The following is a 12,803-nucleotide window of genomic DNA, read 5'->3' as shown; positions in this document are numbered from 1 at the left end:
CGGGCGGCGAGGGCGAGGCCGGGCAGTTGGTTCTCCTCCTCCCCGCCGATACGGCTGTCGCCGCCAACGAACATGTACGGCAGCTGCTGCGGGTCGACGAGCAGGCCGGAGTCGCGCAGCGCCGCCTCGTTGGTGCCCTGCGGGAACGGGTGGTTGAAGAAGACGCAGTCCAGCAGCATGCCCTCGCTGGTGAAGCACACCGCGCTGAGGTCGAGGTCGAGGGGGTCCGCCCCGATGAAGTCCCAGCGGAGGCCGAGCGACACCACGATGTTGCTGGGAATGCGGAACACCTTCTGCTGCAGATTGAACGCCATGCCGCAACACTATTCGGGTGCTGATTGATAGATAACTTGTCTCGCACACACACACACACACACTCTCTCTCTCTCTCTCCCTCTCTTGTTCGCTTTCTAGCGCAGTAAATATAGGTACACGTCGGACGCTGCCTCTACACTTCTTGTTCCTTCTATTTTGGCTCCTTCTCACTCTGCGGACTGACCTTCGCAGCCGCACGCGCGTAAACGCAGAAGACCAACCCGAAAGGGAAAGAGAAAGAGGAGGAGGGGGAGGAAGAACGCAGTCAAGACGAGCAACAACACCACCACCCCCACCAAGACAAGGAGAGAGACGACAGCGCACCGCACTACACAAGCACACATGCCGAGTTCGAGCGAGGCCCAACAAAAGGACAACAATAACTGCCTCGGTGCGGGAGGAATGCAGGTGCCCCCTCGCCTGCGCCAGTCTCTCTGCTCCGCTGGCGTATTCTCTCCGTTCGCCCTTCTCGTCTCTCCCCTACACTCCCCCCCCCACTTCCGTGGCCACTGCGCTCCCATCCTGCGGTGTGTGGGGGCGTGTGTGCATGTGCGTGTGGCGTATTCTCGCGGCCACCACCACACGCCACGCGTGTGTGAGCGGGCCGCCGGCGCACAGTGATGAGCCAACCACGCACATACAAACACACACACCGTCGACGCTGGTGCTGGTGCTGCCACCCCGGCGGGCAGAAGCACAACAACAGCAGCAAACCAGCAGGGGGAGAGCAACACACACACACACACACACAGGGGGGAGAGAGAGAGAGAGAGAGAGCGAATCACGGGAGAGGGAAGCTGAGAGACGGGAGAAGCACGGCAAAAGATGAGTGGATGAAACATCCCTTGCCTCTTTCCCACAGTTGTGCTTCTGCCCTCACCTCCTCTTCACACTTCACTCACACATCGAGGTCTGTCCCCATTGTTTCCCTTCGTTCCTATTGCTTTCTTTTCACCTCTTCTTTCGGCATGCCTCCTAGTCGCCTCCTTTCTTCCCTCGCGCCTCTTTCTCTCTCACATACACACAAACGCGCGCGCGAACGCAAAAACAAAAAAAAAAACAAAAATATCACCGCCTTGATGCGGATTAAGGCTGCATAGATCTTAAAGGAAATCACGCACACACACACACACACGCACACACCCACGCACATAGGGCACGCACGCACGCACGCACGCAGGGCAAACGATATTCCTACAGGTCTTCCTTGTCACCATCGACTTCCTCCTTCGCCTCATCCTCCTTCGCCTCCTCCTTCGCCTTCTCCGAGGCGCTGAGGGCATCGGCCTCCGCCTTCTTCATGCTGCTGTACGTCTTCTGGACCAGCTCGAGCACCTCCGCCACGTCATCGCCGATGATGATGTCCTTGAAGATGCTGCCAGACTCCACCTGCCACACGTCGACGCCAACGTGGGCGATGGGCTCTGGCATCTTGTACAACTCCGGGTTCGGCGCGAACTCCGGGTTGGGAATCATGCGCGGCTCCCACTGGCCCTTGTACTCGGGATTGGGGATCTGCTTCGGCTTCCANTCCGGGTTCGGCGCGAACTCCGGGTTGGGAATCATGCGCGGCTCCCACTGGCCCTTGTACTCGGGATTGGGGATCTGCTTCGGCTTCCACGCACCCTTCGCTTTGGGGTTCGGGATCATCGGCGCCTCCCAATCGCCGTCCTCCGCGTCGTCCCAGTCTTCGGGCTTCTTTGCGTCGGGATCGGCGATCATCGCCGGCTCGTCATCCCAGTCCTCCGGCTTCTTGTCGTCGGGGTCGGCGATAGTGGCGTCATCGACCCAGTCCTCCGGCTTCTTGTCGTCGGGGTCGACGATCTCCTTGGGCGGCAGCATGTCCCAGTCCGCCTCGAGGCTGCCCTTCTCCTTTGACTCGCCGTCTAGGAAGAACTCGTACGTGTTGTCGGGGGCGATGTGCAGCGTGTACACGTGTGTCAGCTTGTCGTCGGGGAAGCGGACGCTCTTGCGCCACTCGTAGTTCTTGTCGTTGTGGTGGAGGATGATGTGCACCTTGTTCTTAGCGCCACAGCGGTCGGGGCCAAACATCAACCAGTACGGCGTGTCGCCGTTGAACTTTTCCGCCTCCATTGCGGGGAGCAGCTTGATGTAGCCGCCGCCGCACTTGAGGTCCTGCTCGTTCTTCACGGAGAAGGACACCACGATATTTTTCTTCTCGTTCGTGATGGGCTCCGAGAACGCGGTGGAGATGGCGTAGAAGCGCGCGTCTTCAGTGAGGCGCAGGCCTTTGCTCTTCTCCGCGTCGGCGTAGAACTTTCCAGCNGACAGCTCCACCTTGCCGTATTCGTCGCGGTGCTTCGACGGCGTCCAGTGGTCGATGCTCTTGAACTCCTCATGGAAGAGGACGGTGGCGTGCACGGACGACAGCGCCGCGAGGCCCAGCAGGGCACACACGAGAAGAGCGGTGCGCATTCCCGTGCAGCAGGGCGTTTTTTTTAGACTTGTGCTTGTAAGTAAGGGGTGTTTTGGCTTGTGCGTGGCTGTTACGGCCGGTATGGTTACTAAAGAGCAGCAGACGCATCAAGAAGAGCACACAGTGAGGCGTGTCAGTGACCCAAAGCAGAAGCAAAACGGAACAACAACAACGACACAAAAAAAAAAAGAATGAATCCACCCAGGGCCTTGCACACCTTCAGTCTTGCACAGACTTGCGCAAGAAGCACGAGTGGTGGGTACTAGTAGCAGTAGCGATCCAGCCACGGCGGCCGGACGGGGCCATCGGAGCCGCTGCAGTGCTGTACCGCAGCGCCACTCGACAACTCCTCGAGCAGCGCAGCAGCAACTCCGCCTGCAGAGACCTCACGGGGCCGCTGCGAGGGCGTCCGCGGCTCACGACGCGGTGCCGCAACTTGCTGGAAGAGCGCCATTGCCTCGTCGTAGCGCGCCACCGCGGGCGACGACGACGATGATGGAGGCGGTGATGCAGCAGCAGCTGTCTTTGCCGCGCTGGCTGCCACCTCTGCCGCTGCAACTGCAGGGGATGGACTGGATGGACTCGCGCACCGCTGCGTGTATCGCTCGCGGTGCTCGGCAAGCTCGTGCTCCACCAGCGGCCGAGCGACGTCCTTCACGCGGGCGCGGACCGCACTCTTCACGGCAGCGCGCACCTGCTCGCGGAGTTTGGCCTCGTACGACGACATAAACGCGGATTCCTCCTGCAGCAGCCGCCCCGCCGCTGCCGCAGAGAGGGACGTGGTGGTGGCGTCAACAGGGGGCATTGCCTCCAGCATGCTGAGGCCTTCCTGCAGCTGCTGGAGAAGGGCCTCGGCGCGGGCGACAATGCCGCCAATCTCCTGTTCTGCCGTCACGCGCATGCCCGTCACGGTGCGCACTGCGCCGCTCTTCCACGCCTGTGACGCATTCTCAAAGGCGTCGTGCAACTCCTGCAGCATTCGCTCCTTGAACTCGATCACGTCCAAAAAGCCACTCGGCTCCGCCTGAGCGTCGGCGCGCGAGCCCTGCGCAAGCGTGAGGCGTGTCAGCAGCTCTTTCATCTCTGCGAGCTCCCGCTCCGCCTCGCGGCTCGACTGTGCGTGTGCCTCTCGCATGCGAGCAATCTCCACCTCATACATGGCACGTGTCTCATCGAGGTCCCTCTGCAGCCGTTGGATGGTGCGATCCCGAAGCTGTAGCTTCTCCTGCATCGTTGCCACCTCCTCCATGACGCTCAACGGAGCGGCGCCCGCCTTCACGTGGCCAGCGGAGGGCTCTATAGACGGTGGCTCACGTTCAGCGGCTGCAGCCTCAGCAGCATTGGGAGCGTTGTGGCTGCTGTATGCCGCAATTGACTGCATCGCCTGCTGAAACGCCCGCTGCGCTTTCAGCGACTGCTGTAACCGCTCTTCTTCCTCGCGGCTCCAGCGGGCCTGAAACGCCACGAGGGATTCTCTGCTCTGCTCTCGTGCTGACACCACCGCTCCGGCTCTCTCAGCAGCGGCAGAGGGGCCCGCTGGACTGTGGAGCAGGTGCTGTTGCAGCGCCGGGTCGCGGCGGAGTTGACGTAGCGCGGCGAGGATGTCTTCGCCGCTGCGCACATTGCCATCCTGCTCCATCGGAGCTGCTGCATCGCCCCGTGGAGGGTGGGACACACACACACACAGAGAGAGAGAGAGAGAAACAAAACAAAGAAGGTGGAAGCAAAAAGGCATAATTGTATGAGACTCAGCCATGTGAACAGATACGCACGCATATATTACATATGTACCTTCCAGTGTGTATCCCTCTTGATAACACACGTGTGTCTCAGCAGTAGGCGGCGCCCACGCCAGTTAGCGATTTCTATTGTCTCATAGTTAAAATACCGCGTCTCGCCGCTTTGCTGGTTTCTTCACCTTCACTCCCTCACAGTGCTGCTCTGCTTCACTTTTCCCAGCTCATCAATCCCTCATAATTCCCTTTCCTTTCCTTCATCCTTCTCAGTCTCCTCCTCGCGTCTCATTGCTGCTCTCAGCGCTCTTCCTCCTCCTCCGTCGGCGAGAAGTCACCGGCTGACGGCGGCATCATGTGCGACCCCGGCGACGCTGGCACGTAACTCGCTGAGTCATCCTGCTGCTGCTGCTGGTGGTGGTGGCGGCGGTCTGCGTGAGAGGTGCTGGGGCGCGATGCCGCCACCGACTGGCGTGCGGTGTAGGCAGAGTAGACGGGCGACAGTGTCGGCACATACAACGCGGACTGCGACGCGGAGTCGTCGTCGCCGCTGCCTTGGTACGGCTGCACTGCAACACTCGACATCACCGACGGCACGTACGCAGGCGAGAGACCACCAAACCGGGCATCGGATAATCCAGGCTGCTGCTGCTGGTGCTGCCCGTCGTAGTGTGGCGAGGACTGCACAGACGGCATCGCCATGCTGGACTGCAGGTGGAAGGAGGACGCCTCGCTGTAGTCGGCGCTGGCGGCCACCGCGGAGGGTACCTGCATCGACGCTGGGTTGTACACACTCGCCGACGAGAGGACGCTGTACGGCTGCGATGCGCTCGTTGCCCTGCCGCGGTAGTCAGCAGCAACACCACTCGCGGGGTACGCCTGGCTGAAGTGCACGGCGCTTGCCTCATGCATGCCGCCGTAGAGCGTCGACATGGTGAACGGCGCCGCCGATGAGCCGCCGCCGACGGCGTCGCGGAAGAAGACACTCGCGTCGTTCACGAACGGCGTCGCCTCGTGATCCTTCGCGCGGTACGGCATCGATGACGGGATGTTATGCGTCGATGCGAGGCCGTGGTACACGTTCACGTCCTTGCCCGGGGCGACGGCGTCCTCCTGCGGCACCGCCTGCTGCAGCGCGGCCATGTTCAGCACGAGGTCGAAGAGGCCGGTGCCCACACGCGCCTGGTTGCCGAGCACGAGATTTGCCGAAACGCCGCGCACCGGGTCGCGCTCACCAAACGCGGCGGCACCCATCAGCACCTTCACCGTCTCCTCGAAGGAGCAGCGCATGAGCGGGCCGGACGTCTCGGAGCGGTTAATGCCGACGCGCGAGACGGCCATGAGGTAGCCACGCTGACATATCGTGTCCACCAGAATGGTGTAGTGGCGGTAATTAATGTTGAGTCCGTAGGCGAGGTAGGCCTCGCGCAGCTCGTGGAGCATCTTGTAGCGCGCCGCCTCAATGCCGAGCAGGCTGCACACCTCCGGCACCTTGTTGCTGCTCGTCCGCGTGGCGTTGATGATGTTCGTGCCCTTCTCGTCCACGACACCGATGAAGGCCCGGCGCAGTGCTGTGCCGTCGGTGTCGATCAGCCACGTCTTCTCGCCCGTCATCTTCCCTGTTTCCGGGTCCACCGTGAAGGTTGTGGTGTCCTTGAGCAGCGCCTTGCGCACGCCCGGGATGCCGCGCAGGTGCACGCGCGCGAGCAGCTCAGGAATGACACGCTTCAGCTGCGGAATCGAGTCGGCACCGTAGTTCTTCTTCGCCCGCATGCGAATGGTGCGCTCCTTCGTGTCGTTCGCCATGCCGGTCTCAATGACGTAGCCGTCGTCGACACGCATGATGGCCTGCTTCACGTCCTTCATGTTGAGGGCCTTGTCGACGAACATGTCGGCATCAAGCTCGAGCCGCACCACCCACGGCGAGCCGTTCTCCACCTCTTGCAGCCGCGCCCGCTCGTCGCTCTCGTCCATGACGCTCCACTCGAGCTCGAGAATCGCGCGGTCCGCCGCGACGACCGTCTCGCGCGGGTCGGGGTCGTAGATGAACTGAATGCGCTTCGTGACGCTCTCCAGCGTGCAGTACTCGATGAGGTGCTGCGCCTGCTGCGCTGTGCGCTTCTTATCCCAGGGAGGGTACAGGGCAACGTTCATGCTCGCGTGCTTCTGGTGCCGTGACACGTTGAGCAGCTCCAGCAGCCTCGGCACACCAAGCGTGACGTTCTTGGATGAAATGCCGGCATTGTGGAAGGTGTTGAGCGTCATCTGCGTCGCCGGCTCACCGCAGGACTGTGCCGCAATCGCCCCAATATTCTCACCAGGGGAGACGAGGGACTGCTGGTATTTAGTTCGTATCTCCTTCAGCAGGTACTCGAAGGCCTTGTCGTTAAGCTTATACTCCCGCAGCACCCGCTTCGACGCAAGCATCTGTCGCAGATGGACGCTGAAGAGGGTGAGGGCACTCTCAATGCGATGGCGGCTCAGCGCGTTGGTGATACGCGCATCCATATCCCTGTGATAGCACGGGAACAGCTTAAGCATGTCGTCCTGCAACTTCCGCACGTGGTCAATGATAGTGATGGGGCTGAGGTTGGATACCTGGCTGCGCTTACCCATTGTACTGCGTGCGTTTTGAATAAGGCGTCCAATGTTGACCGGCAGGTTCAGTTTCAGCTTCTCACGCTCTTCCAAGTCGAGCATCTTGCGCGCCCAGTTGCGGTCCGTCACGAGCTGATCGAACTCGCTCTGCAGCTTCCGCACATTCTCCGGGTCAGCGCGCAGCATCTTCTTGACGTGCGGGTCCATGTACGTGCCTCCAACCTGCTCATTGAAGACACCTTTCTCGTCGTACTCGTACTTGTAGGCATTCTCCATCTCCTTGTTGTCGCGGAACGGCAGCGGGAACATTTGCCCGCCCTCAATACGCGCACCGTCGAGGCCGTCCTCGCCGTACATGAGCTGAATGAGCTCCTGGTTGGCGTTTCGCACGGTGCCGTCGTAGGCCGCGTGCACGTCCTCGAGTGCCTTGATGAGTTTGCGCTGCAGGTAGCCGGTGTCGGACGTCTTGACGGCCGTGTCAATGAGCCCCTCACGCCCGGCCATGGTGTGGAAGAAGAACTCGTGCGGCTTCAGCCCCTCCACGTAGCCACGGTTCGCCATGCCACGCGACGTCTCGCCGTAATCATCAAGCATGAAGTGCGGCAGTGTGCGACGGCGGAAGCCGAAGGGGATGCGACTGCCTGCGACGTTCTGCTGCCCCACAAAGACGGCGATCTGGCAGATGTTGAGGTCGGTGCCNTTGCTGCCCGCCTCAATCATCACCTTAAAGCTGTTGGTGCGGCGCACGTTACTCAGCGCCTTCTTCGCGGCCTCTTCGCGGCACTTGTTCAACGCGCTGTTCACGTCCGCCTCGAAGGACTGCAGCAGAGTCATGCCGGCCTTGCGGTTGAGGGTGCGGTTGTTCGCCGCCGCACCGATCTTCTCGACATTCTCACGCGTCTTCACCAGCACCTCGTTCATCTGCCGCAGCGTGTCCGCGTCGGCGACTGTGTCCTGCACCCCGACACTAAAACCGAAGTTGATGAGGAAGAAAGTCGTGATACGCTGCACACCGTTGATGAACCGCGCCACCTCATCAGAGCCGCGCTCGTTGAAGATGACGTGAATGAGCGAGCCCGGTGCGGCGCCAACGATGCCCTTCGTGATGGGGCCGCACAGCAGCTGCCCGCGACGAATCATGATTGCCGAGTCGTTGTGTGGGAACGGCGGTTTATCATGCGGCGTCGCCGGGTGATTCACCTCTGGTAGGATGAGAGAGAAGACTTGCTTGCCGGTCCACAGCGGACGCGGCTTCAGCACCGCTGGCACCGGCAGCTGCCACAGATCCAGCCACAGCGCCACGCTTTGCACGAAGTACTTGTCGAGGAAGGTGTCCTTGTCGGTGAGGCGGTAGCTTCCGAGGAGACTGTCCTGCACAATGCCCATACACGGGGCGGATTTGTTGGGTGACACAAAGTTCTTGGGCACCATCATCATCTCAATCAACTCGGCCTTTGTGAGGAGACTCTGCGGCACGTGTAAGTTCATCTCATCCCCGTCAAAGTCGGCGTTGTACGGCGTTGTGCAGGACAAGTTAAGACGGAAGGTATTGTAGTTGAGAACACGTACACGGTGCCCCATCATACTCATGCGATGCAGCGTTGGCTGGCGATTGAAGAGCACCACGTCGCCGTTAATAATGTGCCGCTCCACGACGTCGCCAATGTTGAGTGTCACCTTCGAACGATCACGCCGCAGGGCGAGCTTGGTGGTGGTGCCGTTGGGGTGGTGGATGTAGTTCGCCGACGGGTACACTGGCCGGCGTGCGAACTCCGTAAGCCGCTTCTTGTTAACCGCATTGACGCGCTCCGGGAAGGTGAGCGTCATGGCGATGGAGAAGGGCACACCGACCTCATCCACATCGATGTTTGGGTCGCCCGTAATGACGGTGCGAGCAGAGAAATCCACGCGTTTGCCCATAAGGTTCCCACGCAGGCGGCCGTACTTTCCCTTCAGCCGCTCCGTCAGCGACTTGAGCTTCTTTGTGTCGTTCACCTTGGTCGGCTTGTAGTACGTGGAGGCATTGTTGAAGTAGGTGGCGACATGCTCCTGCAGCAGTGCGCGGCTGCGGTCAATCGCGGCCTGCACATCCGACTCCTTGTCCTTGCGCAGCTGGTTGTTGCGCTTCACGATGGACATGATCTGGTGCGTCAGCTCGTCGTCGGACTTGAGGCTGCCAAATGCGATGGCGGGCCGCACCTGCGGCGGCGGCACCGGCAGCACCGTCAGCACGAGGTCGCGCGGGTGGCAGCGCAGCGGGTCGAAGCCCATCAGCCGCGCATCCTCGTCGGAGATGCGGTCGAGCACCTGCCGCGCTGTGTCGGCGTGCCACACCATGTCCTGCTCCTCCAGCGTCGCTTTAATAATAAGCGTCGGGTAGATGCCGATGAAGCGGCCAATACGCGGCTGCGTGGCGCCGCAGCCACGCGCCACTGCCGCCTCCTCCGGCGTGGCGGCGTCCGTCGACATGCGGCACTTCATGCCGCACATCTTCACCACCTGGCGGAGGCGGTTTACACCGGTGAGGTACTGCAGCTTCTTGTGCACCTGTGGGTCGCTGGTGTTCATCAGAAGCGCGCCACACGACTTGCACACGCACTTGAGCAACTGCAGCACGAGGTCGAACACCCCGATGTTGAAGACAGGCTCAGCGAGATCGATGTAGCCAAAGTGGCCGGGGCACTCGGGGTGCTTGCGGTGGCACGTCTCGCAGGCGAACTCAAAGTCAGTGGTGCCCATGCGAAGATCATTGATGCCGCCACGCACCGGTTGCCCGCGCTCGTAGGACTTGGCCTGCTCGACGAGGCACACCGCGTAGTCCTTGATCTGCTTCTCCTTGAAGACCTCGAACTGCACCTCGGTCACCTTCTGCAGGTCCATCTGCGATGGCGGCAGGGGGGCGCCACCGGACATTGTACAGGCCTCCCTTGAAGCAGCAGATTTCCACCGAACGGAGATACAAGGAGAAAGTGATTAGACCTCTCTTGGGTGGAGTAGGTGAAAGAAGAGACGAGGGAGAGGAAGATATGGAGTGAGGCCACAAGGTGCATGGATGGATGAATGGGGAGGGGGTAAGACATCAAAGGAGAAGGGACCCGCAGAAGCTGTAGCTGTCTCCCCGTGGGGACTTTCCATCGCGTGCGATACACGCAGCGAATGGAAGCGCAGACATAAATATTCACCACGACACCACACAACGGATTACGGTTTGAGGCGACGGCACAAAGCCATCACAACACAGCACGATGCCACAGACGCAAAAGCGTATATGTACGCCATGTTACGGCGTCCTTGCGAGTAAAACACAACGATCTCCTGCACAAACGACGACACCGTGGAGAGGGCCCCACAGAGACCATTCTCCACGATGACGCACCACACGTTGCCTGTCTTGCGGTAGAAGTAATCGAGCAACCCTGTGAGCAGCACCGCGAGAACATTTGCAGTGAGCGTGCCCAGCGGAAACTTGTGTACGCGATTCATCCCGTTCAACAGCAGCGAGAGCCCGTAACGCGGCAGAGCACCCAGCGGCCCCAGGACAACCGCCCGCCGGTCAGCGAAGGGGAGGTCAAGCAGGCCTTGATGCACTGCCACCTCCAATGATATGGGAATCACCACGGCTGCCACAACCGAGATGGCGAGAAAGACAACATTGGCGACATGCACGCCGCTACCCTTCGTTGCAAATGTCAGCAGAAACCACACAAACCGCGCCGAGTCACGGCCCCAAAGAAGAAAGATGAACGGCATCGTCAGGCCAGAGATTAACTCACCAAAGGAGAGCGACGCGGTGTTGCTCTGCACCACGTCGAGAATCCAGCTGGAGAACGTCGTGAGGGAGCCACAGAAGCCGACAAGGATGCTGCGGTAGATCCATGGGAAGGTGGCGTCCTGCGGCGGCGTCGACGCCAGCGCCGCCACGAGGCCCATCACGAAGCAGCCGACACAGTTGGGCGCGAAGGTGCTGTATGTTTCGAGGAAGTAAAAGTGCTGGAAGCCGCTCTGCAACGCCAGGCGGCTCGCGTTCCCCGCGAGCGACCAGCACGCCACGCCTATCACAGACCCCAGCAGCACCACCCGCTCGTCGTTGAGGCGACTCTTGCGGGGTGGCGGCTGTGTGTGCGGCTCAGACGCATCCACCACGTGCGGAGCAGGCTGCTGCTGCTGCTGCTGCATCTTCTCATCACTGCTCCCCTCCATGACGTCGTCGACCCAGCCGCAACGAGCGTGTGAAGTGATCGTGTGAGCCTGAGAGAGAGAGAAAGAGAGAGAGAGAGGGAAAGAAAAGAGGTGGGTTGAAGAAAAATAGTCTGATACCAAACTCTGCCAAAAAAGAAACAATGACAGGATGACTAAAACCGCAACTCGCATATCGATAAGCCGCACGTGTGCTTCCGGCATCAATAAGTGCCCCCACGTGGCGGAAGCACACGACTGCGGAGCAATTTCTCCACCCCCTTGCAGACCTCTGCCGGCGACATGGTGCCCACAAACACCGCGTACACCTCCACAACGCGATGCCCCTCGGGTTCATTACACGTGAAGTCGGGCAGCAGCATGGGGCGCAGCACCAAGTGTGGCAGCGTGGCTGACGGCAGCTTCAGCCGCGCGTCGAGCGAGCCAAACAGAGAATCCGCAGTATCCACCGTTGATGTGGACGATTCCTCAGCTGGTTGCGATGATGATGCGGCAGCTGCTGCTGTTGCTGCGTCTGCTGCCGCCGCTGCCTTCGACGGTGCTGACGACGGCGGCGAAAGTAGCCCCTCGCCACCGAATGAAAAGAATGACCTTCTCGGCGGTTCATGTGAGGCTGGCGCCGTGCTCGGTGGCGGCGGAGAGGTCAGCGCCGCGGTCTCATCTACAGCGCACACGCAGTAGAAGAACTGCATGCCGAAGTGCCCCCANAGCCCCTCCGAGTACCCCGCGTGGAGCAGCGTGTGCGCGCGGCTGATGTTCAGCGCGACGAGCCGCTTTAGCGACGCCACGGCCTCCTGCACGTGACGCGGCTTTTGGTGCATCATGCGATGAAAGCTCGCCACAATGCCACTGTTCGTGCGACGGTCAACGGCAACAAAGTGAATCAGCCCAGGGATCTCATACGACTCTACCGGTGGGGAGAGGAGCCACTGGAAGCAGTTGAAGCTTGTTTCCATGCTACCGAGAATGTCGCGCGAGAGCTGCAGCAGCGTCTGTTCACCAGCTGTTACAGACGGGCACCTCCAGCGCTCCTGCTCACGTGCAGTCCGGGGCGGGAGATACAGCAGACACACACCGTAGCCGTATGGACAGGCCGCCATAATAGGATCCTCGCCATCCGCGCTGACGCCGTGGTTCTGCTGCTGTGGCGGTCCACCAGTGGTGATCCAGCGCAGCTGCATCGAGCCCACGAAGTCGGAGTTTCGGAAGCAGATGTTGTCGAGCTGGATTGTCCTACCCTCAATAAGGGCAAAGTCGATGTCCTCCAGATGGTACTCGTTGTGCACCGCACGTGGCGGCGCGGAGGCCGGCGCCTCATCGGCGTCACCTGCCATGCCCCGTCGTGTCATCTGTGCCAGCAGCTCGTTGTAGGCGCACTCGAAGAAGTCGGCGCGGCTGCATTCCCCGACACGTTCCCGCCGCAGCGCCGCCACATACGTCTGCACCGCCTGGCGCGCGGCGTGGCGGCCGACGTTGTGGCGGTGGATGCCAAAACGCCGCAGCCGCTCCTCTAGCGCGAGCAG

At 60.9% G+C, this 12,803-nt stretch overlaps 6 protein-coding genes across 6 annotated transcripts; all 6 read right to left on the bottom strand.

Moving 5' to 3' along the window:
• Window positions 1–2: 2 nt before the first annotated feature.
• On the bottom strand, window positions 3–314 carry DQ04_04971050 (hypothetical protein; the record flags this gene model as incomplete). The annotated part of the gene is made up of 1 exon (XM_009313902.1): window positions 3–314. A coding segment is annotated over one exon (312 nt), but the record flags the coding sequence as incomplete, so codon positions are not given.
• Window positions 315–1,509: 1,195 nt separating this feature from the next.
• Window positions 1,510–2,751, bottom strand: DQ04_04971040 (calreticulin; the record flags this gene model as incomplete). The annotated part of the gene is made up of 1 exon (XM_009313901.1): window positions 1,510–2,751. One exon carries the CDS (start codon window positions 2,749–2,751, stop codon window positions 1,510–1,512), a length of 1,242 nt encoding a protein of 413 aa, XP_009312176.1.
• Window positions 2,752–3,014: 263 nt separating this feature from the next.
• DQ04_04971030 (hypothetical protein) lies at window positions 3,015–4,391 on the bottom strand (the record flags this gene model as incomplete). Its single annotated transcript, XM_009313900.1, has 1 exon — window positions 3,015–4,391. The coding sequence occupies one exon, from the start codon at window positions 4,389–4,391 to the stop codon at window positions 3,015–3,017; it is 1,377 nt and encodes a 458-aa protein (XP_009312175.1).
• Window positions 4,392–4,785: 394 nt separating this feature from the next.
• On the bottom strand, window positions 4,786–9,996 carry DQ04_04971020 (putative RNA polymerase IIA largest subunit; the record flags this gene model as incomplete). The annotated part of the gene is made up of 1 exon (XM_009313899.1): window positions 4,786–9,996. One exon carries the CDS (start codon window positions 9,994–9,996, stop codon window positions 4,786–4,788), a length of 5,211 nt encoding a protein of 1,736 aa, XP_009312174.1.
• Window positions 9,997–10,284: 288 nt separating this feature from the next.
• DQ04_04971010 (CrcB-like protein) lies at window positions 10,285–11,283 on the bottom strand (the record flags this gene model as incomplete). The annotated part of the gene is made up of 1 exon (XM_009313898.1): window positions 10,285–11,283. One exon carries the CDS (start codon window positions 11,281–11,283, stop codon window positions 10,285–10,287), a length of 999 nt encoding a protein of 332 aa, XP_009312173.1.
• Window positions 11,284–11,483: 200 nt separating this feature from the next.
• Window positions 11,484–12,629, bottom strand: DQ04_04971000 (hypothetical protein; the record flags this gene model as incomplete). Its single annotated transcript, XM_009313897.1, has 1 exon — window positions 11,484–12,629. One exon carries the CDS (start codon window positions 12,627–12,629, stop codon window positions 11,484–11,486), a length of 1,146 nt encoding a protein of 381 aa, XP_009312172.1.
• Window positions 12,630–12,803: the final 174 nt, after the last annotated feature.

Source organism: Trypanosoma grayi (assembly GCF_000691245.1).
Source record: "Trypanosoma grayi strain ANR4 Tgr_497_V1, whole genome shotgun sequence".
Classification (NCBI taxonomy): domain Eukaryota; phylum Euglenozoa; class Kinetoplastea; order Trypanosomatida; family Trypanosomatidae; genus Trypanosoma; species Trypanosoma grayi.
The sequence above is the reverse complement of the archived record's forward strand: the minus strand, read 5'-3'. Positions and strand labels throughout refer to the sequence as shown.